The sequence below is a fragment of the Podarcis muralis genome, chromosome 13 (genome assembly GCF_964188315.1).
Source record: "Podarcis muralis chromosome 13, rPodMur119.hap1.1, whole genome shotgun sequence".
Taxonomy (NCBI): Eukaryota; Metazoa; Chordata; class Lepidosauria; order Squamata; family Lacertidae; genus Podarcis; species Podarcis muralis.
The window spans coordinates 56201114-56219723 of NC_135667.1; the positions used below are offsets into that span (position 1 = coordinate 56201114).

The 18610-nt window shown below is 46.7% G+C and overlaps 1 protein-coding gene across 1 annotated transcript in view; it reads left to right on the top strand.

The window, feature by feature from the left end:
• The window catches only part of MOCOS (molybdenum cofactor sulfurase), an 84655-nt gene that overhangs the window by 22438 nt on the left and 43607 nt on the right, over positions 1-18610 (top strand). Inside the window, exon 5 of the mRNA XM_077917663.1 lies at positions 8486-8562. Within this exon, the coding sequence (XP_077773789.1) occupies positions 8486-8562 (77 nt within the window). The remainder of the gene's footprint in view (positions 1-8485; positions 8563-18610) is intronic.

An 18610-nucleotide genomic window follows, 5' to 3' on the forward strand; every position in this document is an offset into this window, starting at 1 on the left:
GAATAGGGTGCCAGGGCATAAAATGCAAAACACATAGGCATACAAATCAGGAATGAGTTGTAGAATCCATGAATCCATGAACAGTGAGTTTTGGGCCTGTGAGCACTGGGGGTTTTTGCCTTTCAAATTTTATTCTCACACATGGAGAATTTAACATACTCCCATCATTTTCTGGGGAAAATACCAGGCTTCATTCAATCATTACTGAAGACACCATCAAACAGAATGATTATTTGTGGTCCTTGTTAACTATCTAAAGAACTGTGATGTTCTTAAGAGAAGAAATTAAGTTCCTGAGCACAATTGCTTGAAATACACATGACTACGGAGCATGGTACATTGTTCTCTCTGACAGTAAAATGGAGTAGACTGAGAGATTGCCTCACAATGCTGGTGCCTTACACATTGTCAGCATTGCTACTTGTGCCACATTTGTCAACAGTGTGTGGCAATTAGAGATATTATGCAGAGAATGTTAATAGATATATTTTTTTTCTCCCAGAACGGTTTGCCCAACAGTCCAGCTTGGCATTGTCCCCTGTGAATGTTGTAAGCAAGGGCTTTTAGATAATGGTGTCAGAGTGACCTAGAGCTGTAACACAGGACGTTCTGAGTGAATGTGCAATATATGCTTAGTGTAAGATAAGAAATTACATGTCAGACAAGGACGTGATGATCCTTTGGTTCATGACATGGTTCAGACACGTGAGTGCTGTAGACCCTAGTTTCCACACCATAAACCTCCAGAACTTTGCCTCTTTGGCACATATACACTTTTGTAAATATGTACACTCCTATGTTTAGGAATTGGTACATTGTTTAGAACCTGAGACTATGTCTGGGATGGTTCTATGTGTTTACTGGATAAATGCTCCTTTTTTCAAATGAATCTTCCCCAGATGGAAAAAAAAATGATACAAAGAATTTAGTTTTTAAATGGTTTTGAATCAAGACCTCCATTCACATGGCAGGAATTGAAATGTATTTGGGAGCTATTACAGCACATTACATTCTAAAAAAGATGTGGAGGTAAGAAGTGACAAGGAAGGCTGTGTTCTAAAGTCTTGTAACAAGGAAAGAGTTTATATGTTTATCTTAGTATGACTTTGTGGAGCAGAATATGTTGGTAAAATAAATCACTTTAGCAGCTTGCCTTAAATTTTTGGGGCGAAAACCACTGGAGAAACTTTTTTTATTATGCTGCAGAGTTTTCAGGAACAAGACTAATTCCAAGACAGGCATTTTTGATTAGGAAACTGAAGCGATGCAATTTCCCCCTTCTAGTAGGTATGAAAAGCCTGTTTGAAGAATATATTGCTACTCAGAACATTTCTGGACTATTCTTGTTTCCCTCCCTCTGCCCACTTAAAATATTGCTTCCCTTACTTTGCATACGAGGTGTTATTGAAATGGCTGGAGGCGTATTTTGTGATGCTAATATAGCTGCCCTCCTGCATTATCTGTGTCTCCTTAGAATGTGAAATCTTTGGCTTTATGAGGTAGAGGGGAAAGAGCTGTTGTTGAAATCCCCTTTCAGCCAGTGGCGTCCGGTGAAATTTTTCATAGGGGAACAGTTAGGGTTGTAGAGTTGAGGACCCCAAGGAATCTCCACTCAAGCATCCCTGGCAGATGCCTGAAAACCTTCCGTCTCCCAAGGAAGTCCATTCCCCAGCAGGCCAGTCTGCCCATTCCTAGCACCTTGCAAAAAGAAAAAGAAAAATGGCTTTGCTTTGTTTTTTTCAAAAACACAACCCCAGGTGGAAGGGTGGATTCCACCCTCCCACTAAAAAAAACATTTTAAACAACCCCGCTTTCTTCATCATCTCCCTTTCTATGATTGCGTTGTAAGCTGTTGAATGTTGCTGCTGTTCTTTCAGGTTCTGGCAGATTGGGGCTAGGTCAGGGGTCAGCAAACTTTTGCAGCGTCCCTCAGACCATGTGGTGGGCCAGACTGTATTTTGAAAAAAAATAATGAACAAATTCCTATGCCCCACAAATAACCCAGAGATGCATTTTAAATAAAAGCATACATTCTACTCATGTAAGAACACGCTGATTCCCAGACCGTCTGTGGGCCGGACTGAGAAGGCAATTGGGCCGCATCTGGCCCCTGGGCCTTAGGTTGCCTTCCCCTGGGCTAGGTGGTTGTTTTATTAAAACACCATGCTTTCAAAAGACACACACAAACACGGAGGCTGAAGGTGAGGAGGGAGGAAGTGAGATGTGAAGGTTTCAGGGTTCTTGTTTTCCACTCCCACCCCATAGTCTTTCCGACTGCTCTTCCTTTAAAATGAAGGGGAAGGGGCTGCAGTTCTGCTTCAAGCAGCCCCTTCCTGCTCATGCATGTGTATTGCAGTGCAGGGTCATGCAGTTTTGCAGCCTTTGCGGAGGTAATCAGAGAGACAGACAAACACAGAGATGCACATGCACACATGGGCGTAGCCAGGATTTTTGTTAGGGGGACAGGCCTTTTGTTGGGGGGGCAGAACCTCAGCTTTGTATTTTTATAGATTTTTTTGGGGGGGGCTTCCTGCTCCCCTGGCTATGCCCATGCATGCGCGCGCGCGCACACCCACCCACCCACCCACCCACACACACACACACACGGAGCCTGGAGACACTGGCTAAGCAGGTACACAGAAAGGTGCTGCTGGGAGCATTAAGGGGGCTAGGCTAGTCCCACTAGTTGATGGACTGCATGCCATTGCTTTCAGCCCTTAAAGTTCACTGTATTTCTATGGACAAATGTACCAATGTCACAAGATGTTATGCATTTATTTATTGCATTTATATACAATCTTCTGCCAAACTACCCAATTTTTATATACTACAACAAACAAATGCAGATTTTCTCAGGCAGATTGATGGAATTTACTGGCATAGAGTTTTTTTCTTCCAACTTCCCTCAGGGCAACCCTTGAGCCGATATAAGAGGAGTAACCCTTGCAATTCTCCCAAGGCTAATTGATGGCCTCATAGAACTGTGCTGAAGTTCAATACTGTATATGAACTTCAATATATGAAGTTGAATATAAATTCAATTGCTAGTTAAGAAGTTAGATTCAGTAATCGAGTGATGCTTAAGCTTGATTCAGTGTCAGGGCAGTAAACTTGATCAGACACTCCCAAGGATTAAAAGGTAAAGGTAAAGGTACCCCTGCCCGTACGGGCCAGTCTTGACAGACTCTTGGGTTGTGCGCCCATCTCACTCAAGAAGCCGAGGGCCAGCGCTGTCCGGAGACACTTCCGGGTCACGTGGCCAGCGTGACAAGCTGCATCTGGCGAGCCAGCGCAGCACATGGAAACGCTGTTTACCTTCCCGCTGGTAAGCGGTCCCTATTTATCTACTTGCACCCAGGGGTGCTTTCGAACTGCTAGGTTGGCAGGCGCTGGGACCGAGCAGCGGGAGCGCACCCCGCCGTGGGGATTCGAACCGCCGACCTTTCGATCGGCAAGCCCTAGGCGCTGAGGCTTTTACCCACGGATTACCCCAACCCAAAAGAGGCATGCTAAAGCAGACTCTGTGTTGATGTGGAAACAGGGAAGGAGAAAATGAAGTTCATTTTAATTTGCTGTACTCTGGAAAGTGCTGCCTCTCTTCACATCTAGTTGGAACAATTCAGTAACTTTTTTCCATTTCATCCTTTTGCTTTCTCTGCATGCCTAAATTAGTTAATTATCATATTTCACTAAACAATGACATCGATTCAAGCACTTTCTACTGGGTTTTGGAAACTTCTCCCTGTGTTTTTAGCCTGAAGCTGTTTTTCTGTGAAATAATCTGCATATAGTTAGCTTTCAAGATGTTCAGCAGGACATCTTAAGAAGACTTAGTTGCTGAGTAACTGTCACACAGAAGTGGGTCTTAGTATTATGTTCCAAATTACATTTCAGGCAGTATGACAAATAGCATCATAATAACTTTGACTCAGTTGTCATTAATTATAACTGAAATGTAATCACAGCTGGGATTTTGCCTACTAATTGCAACCTATAAAGGCAAACATTAATATGTACAGGGGAAAACATACTTTCATAAACTTAGGTAGTAAATCAAGGCATGACCTGAAAAATCCTAACAGGCTGAGGTTAAGATAGGAAAATATTTGGAACAGTTTCAAATATCTCCTTTACAAATTTTACTGCGTTGAGTGCAAGATTGTCTGTGTGTGTTTTGTGTCATCCAGCTGCTCAGCCTTGGAAGTAGTCAGGAAAGGACAGGCAAGAAGTATAATAAAATATTTAATCCCATATAGCAGAGCTAGTTTGTTTCCAAGTTAGCGTTAAGGTTCTGATATTGACCTTTCAAGCCCTGTGTGACCTGGGGCACATTAGAGTGAGGGCCTGTTTTTCATCACTGAGGTAGAGAAACGTTTCCAGCCCAAGGGCTCATTGGCTCATAGGCCGCTTGCCAGTGTTGGGCAGGGCCCGTGGCGCCAACCACAGGGTGTGGAAAGGGCTTCAGCCCCCTCATTATTTGTGGGTAGGGGGCTGATCCCCCTCACTATTGAGGGGGCCACTATCTTGTGTAGCCTGCTGCTGCCAGGCGGGTGTGGGATGCACGGAGGGTGAAGATCGCCCACCACACACCCCACACCCTGCTGTTGCCGGGTGAGAGCTTGTGCGGGGGGCGGGGTATGTGGGGGGTGAAGAGCTGTGTAGCCCACCCACTGCCACCACCAGGTGAGCACTCATGCCCTGGGTGGGGGCGGGACGCACAGAGGGGCGCATGAGGTCATGCATATGACGACATGTGATACCGGGCCCCCTCAACGTGGGGGGCAAGTCGGTGCCAGAGGCAAAATTGAGTCAAGCAACATACAGAACTCTTGCCTGTGTGCAGTAGGCTACAATTCTGCCGTGTATTCAAGGAAACAAGGGGGCTTGTCCCATTTCCATGACATTTCCAGCAAGGCCAAAGCACTTGGGGAGGGTCTTGAGCCAGTGAGGGGTGTGACCAGGGCAGAGGCATTGCTTGGGAAGAATCCCAGGGGCCAGGTGCAGAGGACTGGAGGGCCACATTTGGATTCTGGGCCAGAGGTTCAGTACCAGTATGTTATTGCTATATGTCAACATGGCGATCTTCTGATTGACCCCTGCTCTTTTCTTTCCCATCTCAAGTGCTGTGGTGGCCATCCAATCAGGGCAAGTACCGGTACTTTGTGGCAGTGAAACCTTGTGCATTAAACACTCTGCTTCACAGAGCCCCTGAACCTAGCTCATACCTTGGGAGAGTAAATATTTCTGCCTCGGAGCTTTCCTTTTGTTGTGTTAATTGTAGAAATAATGGGGTTTTAATATGGTTAGTTACAAAGGGAACTTACTATAAACCTTATGGTAGTAAGCCATGTTGTGTATTTGTTGAGTGGAAAGGCAGGATTAAAAATATATATATTATATAATTCTCCAGCAAGGAACAGGGCTTATTGAAGCCTTGGTAGCTACAGTAATCTACTTTTAGCCCAGTATGGAGGATTCTGGTGACTCTGCTCCCAAAGGAAAAGTGATATTAAAATTCCCCAACCCAGGGTTAAATCTCTGTGTTGCTGAAATTCAAACTTGCAAATGGGTTCACAAGAGGTATTAGTCAGTGCAATGCTAGAGTGACATAAATGCATCTCTGGCAGTTATAACAGCAGAGCAGGTGAAAACAGTGTCTGTCATGAGCAGGACGTGGGTATGACATAATTGTGTCTCATCCAAAGACCCTCTGAGTTCATTTTTTATCTCTTGCTTGGTGTTTGGTGTTACTTTTCTTATTCCCCTGCCTGCCTCCCCTCCCCCCATATCACTTAAAATAGAATATTAAATTTTAAAATAGCAGGATTTTTTCATAAAGTTCTGCTTTGCACACTTGTTATACAGGGCATATTTGTAGGCTTCCTCTGACTGAAGTAATTCACAGTTCTGTGTATGTAAGCATCAGGGAATCCCTTGGTTTTGGCAAGTGGTCTCAGATTTGGCAAAGAAGAGTCTCATCTCCTGGGTGATAGAGGGGATGCTTTTAGAGCCTATGTGGAGATTTACAGCAGAGGATTCCCTTGAGGGTTGTTTGGTGCAGAGATGACATACCCCCCCCCCACAGATGCTATGCACAGTATTACCACGTACCCCACATTCTCTCTCTCTCTCTCTGCCTTGGAGATGCCTGGTTCATTTCCTCCTCCAATCCACCAGTGTTTGAGACTCTCCTCCCTCTCTCCATTTTTCCTACCCCAAAAGGATTGGTTTTTGTTGTTGTTTAGGCTGCTCATGCCTCCCCGCCTAACAGCTGGCGTGCGGGACAGCACAGCAGCAGCAGCAGCAGCCTCTCTCCTGTGCATCCTCCAGCTTCCTGTTGGCTCCAGAGCTTCAATTATTTTTGGATACAGTATTTTTGGTATGGATTGGCATAAGAGTGGCAGAGAGGGCATTTAAATGATGTTTAGAGAATGCTCCCCACTTTATGTGATTTAACATGTGGGGAGAGCCCAGAACATAACCCCTGTGTAAGTGGGGAGTCACCTGTATTGTGGGGTGGGTGAAATAAATGTCTCCACAAAATACATGCAAATGAAAAACACATCAAACATGATTTAGCCGAGTCTCTTTTGCTGTTAACATCTTTGCAACTACTTGCCAGTGTCTCACACTTGGAAAAGACAGACACTAACACATCTCGCTTTTCTTTTAAAGAGAGAGAAGAGCAAATTATACCACCCACAGTCCTAAGTAAGACTGAACTATTTTTCTATAGCCCCCTAGCCAGCAGATTTGGAGCACAGGTTTGTGTTTTCTCCCTTGTGCAAGATGTCTGTACTGCAAGATGATAAATTGCAAATGAGTTTTTTTGTGCATGTGCTGAATTACAAGTTGATGCAGTGTATACCAACTTGTAGTTTGTATCCAGACCCCCCCCCCCCCCCCCGCTTCTCTGGCATCAGTGATCATTTCCTTTTTCTCCCCCAGTGCCCTGCAAATCTTGTTTCTTAGTGGGCTCATGCTAAGTCAAGCACTTTGGGGATTGGTCTGCCCAATAATTACTGTTGGAGACTTAATTGAAGTATTTTGACAGTCTGTTCTAATTATCTTCCTTCAAACCTACCAATGCAAGTAAGGTTTATTATGGGTTCTTTAAACCTGGGATTGGTCTCTCTAGAGAGATTAATATGTTAAATATCTGAGTTGTAATTAATACAGTTTCTTAGTCCCAATAAGTCCTTGTTCAAATACTACAGGGGGGATTAAGGTAACCATTTCAAAATAAGTCCCTGCAGAGAAAGGACATTGGTTGAGCTCTCCCTTGTGGTGACGTGTTACAGGAGAGATTCATCAGATAGTCCTTGAGGAAGACTAATCGTACAGTACAAGGAAGCCAGGTGTGTGCTGCTTGCACTTTTGAACCCCGCCTGGGAAACGCTGGAAGTCAGGGTGTCAGATTCCCATCTTGGGGTTGCAGATACATGGAGCCACTTTGAATTTCCTTCCCATAGTCAAGAGTCAAGACTGATCTAAGATTTATTAGATGAGAAAAAATGGCAGTTCTACCAAATTCACTTTGGCTATGGTGATGTCTTGTTTGGTTGCTATACATATTTGGATACGCTCCATGAAATACCTGAAAAGTCAAGCAAATCCCTTTCCTGTAATTTAATACTGAATATATATATTCCCATGTTTTCCCCGAGTGAGACTCAAGGCAGTTTACATATAAAATCAAGAATAGCTAAAAACGGAGAAAAATATCATAAAAAAACAATTAAACATTAATCAAATTAAAGCTATGAAACTATAAATTAAAACTATAAAGCATGTTTAAACTTTAAAACAGACCAATAATTCCCATAAAACAGCATGGCACCAGCCCTTTCATTAAAAGCAGTCAATTCCCCAAAGAAGGACCTGCCAGCAGAAGGATAAAAAGGAGGGAGCCAGTCTGGCTTCTCTTGGGAGGGAGTTCCAGATTCTAGGAGCAGCCACTGAGAAGGCCCTTTCCCATGTCCCTGTGAGGGTGGCAGGACTGGGAGAAGGGCCTCCCCTGAAGATCTCAAAACCCAGGTAGGTTCATTTGAAGGAACATGGTCTTTCAGATAGCTTGGGCCTAAGCCATGTGGGGCTTTATAAGCAATAACCAACACTTTCAGATTTCCCCAGAAACAGACAGGTAGCCAGTGATCTGTTGTAGCAAGGGAGTCATCATCTGCTCCCTATAACCAGTCCCAGTCAGCAGTCTGGCTGCAGCTCTTGAGCCAGCTGACGTTTCAGAGCACTGTTCAAAGGCAGCCCCACGTAGAGCGCGCTACAGAAAGCTCCCCCCCCCAGTTGAAATGATGCTACTGCAGCTCTTGTGAGAAAGAGCCATTCTCTGCATTGTTATAGCTAGGTCAATATCTTCCTAAGGTTTATGAATTTTTGCTAAATAACTTTTGATTTTTATAGTGTGTAAATGAATAAGCAACAAAAGTTGATTGCAATGTGATTTATTTATTTTTTCCAATCCATGTAGGTTTGAGGATGGGACTGTTTCTTTCCTTGATATTATTGCACTAAAGCATGGATTTGATGCCTTGGAAAGACTTACAGGTTAGTCTGCTGTCCTGACATTAAGTTCTGTGTCCATAAAACCAAAGTTTGTTGGTTTTCTAGATAAAACACGTGAGTTACAATCCGGGTTATCCATGACCAAAGGCCTTGTGAAGCTTTGACGGGGGAAATAGATAATTACTTTGAAGCCTGAAACAGTTGAATCAGTTATCGTACAACCAGCTAGATGAGCAATGGTAAAAATCTTAGCAGTGTTCATATCACCCAGTCTTCTAAAAAAAATTAAATTTTCACCAGACCCAGTACCACCAGCTGAGTGATGTTCTAGCTTGGAGCATGAACGCAGAAATATGCAGCTCAGTCCTATCCATATTTACCAGCGCTGTGCAACTGCTTCAGACAAATCTTGAATTCTAAACCAAATTAGCTGTTTTCAGACCAAATTGCGTCCAGAGCTCCCCTTTCTTATTTTCTATCTAGAAGTAGTCTTGCACTACCCAGCATTCTTTCTAACTACATTGCAGGGTCAGATAGTTAAAGTTATTGAAGAACTATATAGTCAGTCTCATGAACAATTACACCTTATAGAACAGGTTAAGCTGGGTTAAGCTATTCATCTGGGAGCAAGCATTATTCAGCTCAACAGGACTTTTGAGTAGGCAGGTGTAGAATTACACTGTAATTATTCAAAGTTTCATCTCTAGGATTTGTGAACAAACTCTAGTGTTCTGCATAATGCATGAAAAGAATGTATTAAATGTATTCATAATACGTGGTATGGTGATCATAAGTTTCACCACAATGCCAGTCTTTTTCATTACTTCAGAGCACATCGTAAACAGTAAACCAGAACAGCTAAAGTAATCTTATTACAAGATTCTGACAGAATTTAGTATATTATGTTGAAGTACTGCTGCTCTCAAGAGGCCAAAACAGAGCTGACCCACCCATGAGGTGGGGTGAAGCAGCTGCCTTGGGTGGCAGAAACCTCCAAGATGGCAACTAGCCTGCCCCACGGCCTCTGTCACCAGGGAAGATCTTGCCAGAACCTGCCACCACCACCATTTTGCAACACTGCCACTCAAGGTGGGCCAAAATATTTTTACTTAAGCTATACATGGGCATGGCAGTCAAAGTGCTTTAACTTTTGTGCTATAAATTATGTAAGTGCCACAAATTCCTTTGAACTGTAAGGACTGGATGAGATCTGTGGCTGAACATAAAAAAGCCCTGTCTTCATCTACTCCTACAAAGGGAAATGTGTTTGTCCTGGGAAAAGTAGGGAAAAAAGACTGGGGGTGGTGGTGCTTGCAGCCCAGGATAAAGAGTACAGATAAGGGCAACTGCCGAAAGGAAAACGGACATTATTTATGTATGCAACGACAGCGGCAAGAATTCTGATAGCACAGAACTGGAAGACTGGAGAAATACCATCAAAGGAACAGTGGCAAGAGAAGCTAATGAACTATGCAGAGTTGGCAAAGTTAACAGATAAACTGCCTAAAAAAGACAATAGTGACTTTGAAAAAGAATGGGAACCTTTTACATCATATTTGCAGAAACAACAACAACAACAAAAATTAGAGTCATTGGCAGGATTTAAATAAACATTTGCAATTTTATTTATAAAAAAACAGGAAGCCTAATAGTATGACAATGTAAAGGTAAAGGTACCCCTGCCCGTACAGGCCAGTCTTGCCAGACTCTAGGGTTGTGCGCCCATCTCACTTAAGAGGCCGGGAGCCAGCGCTGTCCGAAGACACTTCTGGGTCACGTGGCCAGCGTGATGAAGCTGCTCCAGCGAACCGGCACCAGCGCAGCACACGGAAACGCCGTTTACCTTCCCGCTATAAAGCGGTACCTATTTATCTACTTGCACTTTAAGGGTGCTTTCGAACTGCTAGGTGGGCAGGAGCTGGGACCGAAAGACGGGAGCTCACCCCGCCGCGGGGATTCGAACCGCTGACCATGCGATCGGCAAGTCCTAGGCACTGAGGTTTTACCCACAGCGCCACCCGCGTCCCTTGTATGACAATATAGAAGTATATATAAACAGCAGAATGTAATATGAGATGGAATAAACCAGGGATGGAAGTTGAGGGAAATCAGTCGGGAAGGGGGAAATTGAAATTTGAATGTAATGTAATGATTACAGATATTGTTAAAATAAAATAAAAAACCATAAAAATGATAAAAAGATAAGGGCTGGAGACCCTGGTCTTAGACTAAGGAACCACAGCGCCCCGTCAGCTTCTTTCTTTTTAAAATTATTGTTTGGCTTTTTGCTTAATGAAAATGCACACACAACCATTTAAAGCACAGAGTTGTCTTATCGGCAGCAAGTGTTTAAAGGCGTTGTGTTTTGCTCGAGAAGCTCTTAACTAAATGGACTTAATTAACTAAATGTAATCACTGACCATTTATTTATTTGATTGATGAACATATGACTGAACAAAGTTGAGTTTTGGCAATTTAATTAAGGTTTTGAGCCTAGCTGATGGATGAATTTTGGTTCTTTAAATTGGGTAAATAAAACAACATATCTCATTTGAATTTTAAACAATAGTGTTAATGAATCAGATCTTTCAGCAACTGATTTTTCAGTATGATGAACAGAGTTTATGAGAAGCCTGGAATGAGTTTGCATATTGATCAGGTCATATTTAAAGATTTATGTTTAGTTAACAAAATTGGGTTTGCCTACAAACATGGCTATGGGTCTGAATAGGCCTTGGACACCTTCACCGGGAGAAGGACATGGGGAGTGCAACCCTGTTGGTGGCTTTGGATACCATAGACCAGGATGGTCCAACCTCCCAAACCACGTGGGCCACAAGAGTACTTCAGTACAGAACCTGTTGGCCGCCCCCTGCCTTGTTGTCTGGCAGGTTGGGGGGAGCCAGGACAAAATTTGACGCCCCCTCCAACCTTTGTGCTGCCTTCCCAAAGCTGTGTAAGCAAGGAGGTGGGCTTTGGGGAGGCAGCCCAATTGTTGAGGGGGGGGGGTATCAGATGTTTCCATGGGCTGCCAAAAAAGGCCCTCAGACCATGCATTGGACCACACTGCCATAGACCATGGTGTTCTCCTGAGCTGACTTGTGAGAATGGGTCTGAGAGAGACTATTTCACAGTGATGTCTGTTTTGGGGGGTGAAGTCAAACCGTTGGGAAGTTACAGCACCTGCTGTGGCTGTAGAGACTGATATGGGAGAGTCATGTTTTGTTGCATCTGGGGAAGATGAAGGCATCCGGTAAATAAATAATATACTTTGTGCCTTGCAGTGGATCATAATATATTCCCTTCAAATTCTGCAACATTTGTAGAACTCTATGATCTCAACAATATAGTCAATCTGTTTGCAAATGAAATAGATTCTCAAATATGAATGGATTTACTTACAACTGCTGTGGGGTTTGTTTGATGAAGAATTGTAACTGCTGAGAATTGTGATGCGTGAAGTTAAAACACAGAAGCTCAGCAATGCTATGTAGGTAAAATTCATTTTCCTGTGGATGCCTATTTAAATACTACTTTTTAAAAAAAGATATGTGTAGTATCCTAGCAGGGATTATTTTGTTTGTAGTATGTACAGTTCCTCAGCTGACTTGATCCAATCCTTTCTTCACTGCAGAAACATTAAGATAATTTCAGAAGGACCATATTAAAGCGAATGAAAGTTTGCATATTTTGTGAAATGCTACTTATTCAGCAGCTCCAGATTAAATGGCACTAATCATAAATATCAGATATAGAAAATCCTTCTGAAGTCACCGTGGGGTTAAGTCAGCTGCTTTACTCAGCCACAAACTCATGAAATATGTCATAAAGCCCGTTTGACAACTTCTCCTAATTACTAGAGGTATAAAGGACAGTGTCATGTTGTGGTTTGGGGACGGAACTGGGAAGTGAATTTAAAGTTCACTTTGAACAGCTTTGCTGTGTGTGACAAGTTGATCAGGCCTGAGAAACACAGCCTGGGAATCTTTCATTTCCTAAAGGGATCGCTAGGATAACAGAACTCTGTGTTTTTAAATTTCACTCACAATACATGATAGGTTGTAATGATGGGCTAGATGTAGTCAATATTACCCATAACTCTTGGGAAGATGCCTCACGTGTCTCCCAAAAAATCAGTTGACCCTGCTGCTGCTGCTGCACTGTGAGTTGGGAAGGCCGCTCCCTCCTCAGGCTGATTCCACCTGGCCCAGGGGGCGGGGCCCAGACTGACTCACCATCGCAACAGCTTAAGAGGCCTCAAGAGGCATCGGGACACCACTGCTGCTGCTGCACTGTGAGTTGGGAAGGCCGCTCCCTCCTGTAGGCCCACTCCACCAGGCCTAGGGGGCAGGGCCCACACTCGCCACCGCTACTGTTTTAAGGACACTGGTGTTGCCGCAGCAAATGTCTAAAATGTTTTTATATATTTTAAAATGTTTTATAGGGGTTTTTACTTTTTACTTTGTTGTACCACCATGAATGGTGGTTTTTATTGATGTATTTTTATTTTGCTCCGTTGTATTTTGGTTTCGGGTTGGATATTGAGTGGGGTGGGGATTTGTTTTGTTGGTACAATTGTTTTTGGTTTGATTCGTTTTCTATTTTGTAAATGGAGGTTGGTTTGAGGCTTGGGATTGCTACCATAGTGGGGCGAGGGAGGTATGGCGGTGGGGGCAGATATCATAGGCGAAGGGGATCGAGATACGGATATGCTCGTACCCCTTCCAATCTGCGCCCCATCCCGAGACACGAGGGTAGGGTGAGCAAGGATTACTCACCTCCGTCACTGGTGCTGTGCAATGCCAGGTCTATAGGCAACAAAACAGCCACTCTGCAAGATTTCTTCACCTCACAGGGGGTCGACCTGGCTTGTGTGACAGAGACCTGGGTGCACGAAGGGGAAACTTACCTTACGAGAGTTGGCGCCCCCGGGTTTCTCCGTCCTCCACCAGTCGCGGACTGTGGGCCGGGGGGGAGAGGTGGCATTATTAATCCGGGAGGATTGTTCTTTCAGGGCTCTACCATCGCCATCAATCCCCGGCATTGAATGTGTTGGCCTAGTGTGGGGCTCCGAGGTGAGCTTGGCGGTCTGGCTGCTGTACCGGCCACCTAGCGCACCAGCAGCCACCCTGTCAGGCCTATTGGAGGCGGTGGCCGGCTGGGCCTTGGAGTTCCCTAACCCAGTGTTTCCCAACCGGTGTTCCGCGGCACACTAGTGTGCTGCGAGACGTTCCCTGGTGTGCCGTGGGAGGGAGGCGGGCGAGTCGGGCGGCGAGAGGCGGGGCAGCGGCGGCGAGGATCCGCGTCGAGCCGGGGGCGGCTCCGCGGTGGTGGTGCCGAGGTTTCTCTCTCCATTCTCCCCTCACAGACACACACAGGAAATAACACAGGATCAGCTGACAGGACCCGGCCAATGGGGCGGCGGCCGGGCAGCGCGCGCAAAAGGGAGGAGCGCGAGACAGCGGACGAGGAGGAGGCCGGCATGTCCGGGCAGCAGCAGCAACAACAGCAGCAGCAACTCCCGGCGACGGCTCCTCAAGCCCCGGGCAACCGTACTCCCTCACCGGCCTCGGCCGCCCTCCTGCTCCACCCGCCGCCGCCTCCCCCGCCGCCGCCGGCCACCTCGGCCCCGCCGCCGCCCCCTCCTCCACCCGCTATCGCCGCCACCACCACAACAGCCGGCGCCGCCTCAGCTGGGCCCATGCCTGCCGCGAGCGGCGGCGGCAGCAGCAGCAGCAGCGCCCTGGCGCCCTTCCCTCCCGGCGTGACGCTGCGCGCTGACGTCACGGGGCTGTAATGGTGGTGTGCCTCAAGATTTTTTTCATCAAACAAGTGTGCCTTTGCCCAAAAAAGGTTGGGAAACACTGCCCTAACCTATTGGTATTGGGGGACTTCAACATCCATGCTGATGCCATTCCCTCCTCACAGGCTCTGGACCTGGTGTCTTCCATGGCGACACTAGGGCTCTCCCAGTTTGTGTCGGGCCCCACACATCAAGCAGGCCACACGCTGGATTTGATCTTTGGCGCCAGTATAGATGTGATCATGTCTCCTTCAATGAAGGTGCCATGGTCTGATCACTACGCTCTGAAAGCCGGGATTGATTTTCCACCCCCACCCTGCTTAGGTGGTGAGCCAATTTGGGCTCGCCCGCAGAGGCTGATGGACCCTGATAGATTCTGTCAGGCCTTGCGGGACCTTGCTCCCCCTGGCGACTCATTCACTGAGCTTGTTGAGGGCTGGAATATCCAGCTCCTAGCAGCCATCAATGAGATCGCACCTAGGCACCCTCTGCGACCCCGCAGAAACCGGGCTCCCTGGTTTACCGAGGAGCTTCGGAAAATGAAGCGGGACCTCAGACGGCTAGAGCGAGTATGGCGGGGTGCCCGTGACGGAGCCTCAATAACATCTTATAGGGTTTTTATGAAAACTACGAGATGGCAGTGAAGGCCGCTAAGAAGTCCTACTTCTCGGCCTCCATTGCCTCCGCTAGCTCTCGCCCGGCACAATTATTTAGTATAATTAGGTCTTTAACGTCCCTTGAAGGACAGCCAAATTTAAATAACAATTTGACACACAGCTGTGAGGCATTTGCGAGCTTTTTTGCGGAGAAGGTCCTGTTGCTCCGCCATGACCTCCCTGCCAATTTGGATACAATAAAGGAACTGGAGGCCCCTCGACTGTCCTCGGGTCCAGTATTGGACCACTTTGACCGGATATCCCCAGCCGATGTGGACAGACTCCTCCGAGCTGGAAAGCCCACCACCTGCCCTCTCGACCCGTGCCCGTCTTGGCTGATTAGAGCATGTCCAGACGAGGTGCGGCCCCCCCCTGGGTGATATCATCAATTTGTCCCTTGGCACCGGGATATTCCCAGGGGAACTGAAGGAGGCAGTGGTGCGCCCGCTCTTAAAGAAAACATCATTAGATCCTTTAGATCTATCCAATTACCGCCCAGTTTCGAATCTTCCATTCCTGGGTAAGGTGATTGAGAGAGCGGTTGCTGAACAGCTTGGTAGGTTTGTGGATGAAACATCGGCTCTCGATCCATTCCAGTCCGGCTTCCGCGCCGGTCATGGGACCAAGACGGCTCTGGTCGCCCTAACAGATGATCTCCACAGGCAGCTGGATCAAGGCGGGTCGGGGCTGCTGATTCTTCTAGACCTGTCAGCAGCCTTCGACATGGTCGATCACGAACTCCTGGACCACCGCCTTGCCGACGTGGGGATCCAGGGCACAGTCCTTCAATGGCTGCGTTCGTTTCTCTCTGGTCGGGGACAGAGGGTGGCGCTTGGGGGGGAATTGTCACCGCGCCACTCCTTGGTGTGTGGAGTGCCTCAGGGTGCGATTCTCTCCCCGATGCTTTTTAACATCTTTATGCGCCCCCTCGCCCAGCTTGTCCGGAGCTTTGGGCTGGGTTGCCATCAGTATGCCGATGACACCCAACTCTATCTGTTGATGGACGGCCATCCTGACTCGGCCCCAGATACACTGACCAGATGTCTGGAAGCTGTGGCTGGATGGTTACGTGGGAGCTGGTTGAAGTTAAATCCTTCGAAGACAGAGGTCCTCTGGCTGGGACGGAGCGATATGGGATTGAGGGGGCAACTCCCATCTCTTGCGGGGGTGCAATTAGTGCCAGCATCGTCCGTTAAGAGTTTGGGTGTAATCTTCGATACCTCCCTCTCTATGGAGGCGCAGATTACAGCTATAACAAAGGCGGCATTTTTTCATCTCCGCCAAGCTAAGCAGTTGGCCCCTTACCTCTCTCGCCCTGACCTAGCCACTGTGACCCACGCGACGGTCACCTCCAGACTGGATTATTGTAACTCGCTCTACGTGGGGCTGCCCTTGAGACTGACCCAGAAACTCCAGCGGGTGCAGAATGCCGCGGCGAGACTCCTTATGGGGTCGTCGCTGCGAGATCATATCCATCCGGTACTATACCAGCTGCACTGGCTCCCGGTGGAGTACAGGATCAGGTTTAAGGTGCTGGTTTTAACCTTTAAAGCCCTATACGGCCTAGGACCCTCGTACCTACGGGACCGTCTCTCCTGGTATGTCCCACAGAGAAATTTACGGTCTGAAAATAAAAACATCCTAAAGATCCCAGGCCACAGAGAGGTTAGGCTGGCCTCAACTAGAGCCAGGGCTTTCTCGGCCGCGGCTCCAATCTGGTGGAACGCTCTGTCACAAGAGACTAGGGTCCTACAGGACCTGACATCCTTCCGCAGGGCCTGCAAGACAGAGCTGTTCCACCAGGCCTTTGGTCAGGGCGCAGCCTGACCCCCTCCTCTGGCAATCTGCACAGAATTTTGTTTGATGGTTGCCATTAATTTGATTTTAATTTGATTTAATTAATTTTATAATGAATGTTTTTAGAATGTCGGACTATTTTGATTGTTGTTAGCCGCCCTGAGCCCAGCTTCGGCTGGGGAGGGCGGGATATAAATAAATTTTTTTATTATTATTATTATTATTATTATTATTATTATTATTATTATTACATAAAATTATCATTCTAGCTTTGCCCCCTTCATTTGCAGTAATTAGACAAGAAGAACAAACACAACATTCTGTGCTTCTTTCATGTTGTCTATAGATAATTGTAGCTTGCTGGATGTCAGCCATCTTATGTATTGCCCCAGTGGGATTTATGAGAGTTCTCCGTTGATCAATAACCAGAGAAAATCTTTGGATTGAAAAATGATCTTTTGAAAAAGCACAGAATGTACTTTGTGGCCGTTACTGTGCATACAAGGCTGACATTTGACTCTTATTGCTGCAAGCCGAAATACCTCTTTGCTTTTTTTTAAAAAAAGAAGAAACAAATTTCTAAGATACATACCACAGGGGGAATTGGGCTGCAGCTTGTGCAGGGAGAAGGGGAACAAAATGCAGTAAAGACTATCCAATTATTCCTCTGCTACTTGATTCAATAAGAGCAAGAACATCTAAATGGATTTGGGAACTGAAAGCTTCTTTTCTAGGTTGACTCAAGAACATGCACTGTCAAGCTGGCTCCAGCTTTTGAGGTTCCTGGGGTCACACAGTGCTGATAGCACCCCAAACACCTGCTCCCCTAGGAGCAGCACTCCTGCAGCCGCTTGCCTGCCCCCATATCTGAGGAGCCCATTTTCTCCAAGCGCTGTGGGGAGGGTGGTAGGCAGTTGCCAGCAGCCTTATCCTGTAAGGACACTGCCAGGGTTGTTTTGCTGCTGTGGGCAAAATGCCCCACCCCCCAAGATGCTGGCTGCCCTGCAGATCCAGGTTCCCACCCCATCCCCGTTCCTGCCATTGCATCTGCACTGGCAATGGCAACTGTTAAGTTGTGGGTGAACATATCAGGCGACACAGCGATTCTTCAAACAGCTCTTGTTTATTCAGAGGCCAGGACAGAACTGAACTGAAGGGTTCAGCCAGCCTGCTTATATAGAGCTCCAGTACCATGTAACTGTAACAATTTTCTAAAACTATCCAATCACTGAACGTCACTTTTGATCCCTTATTTGCATAATTATCTACAGTATCCCCCTGCTGGCCCAGGGTGAGAACTTCAGTACATAACAGCAACGGCACCAGACCTAGCACCGCAACTGCACCTTCACCTACAGCTGTGCCCGTGCTGTTGTCATGGGGGGCAAAGACACAGCAGGTGCAGTGATGAGGGCAAGGGTGCTGTCTTTGGCAGTGGGGTAGGCCGCACAGTGGTGGGGGCAGAGGCACTGCCAGAGGCAAATGGCGTCCCCTCGCCTCATGCACGGGCTGCCCCTGGACATGGCAAGAACTGCTACCACTCTTTGGCAAGCCCACTCATGCGTGAGCAGCTCCCAACGAGATTGGTGGCTGCTGCAATAGTGCTGCTGGTGGGAGGCCCAAGGGATGGCACCACTGGGGTGGGCCAGGCAAAGTGTCAGCCTTGATGGGCCCTGCATGTCTGTGGAGCACAGCAAATGCCCCCAGTGGGCAGACTGGTGATCCTGAGCCTGTGTACTGTTTATCTTCTGAACCACCTGGAGCTCTTCAGATGAAGGGCGGTATGTAGATGACGATGATGACACTGTGGAACTGGACAACTGAGCTTCATGTG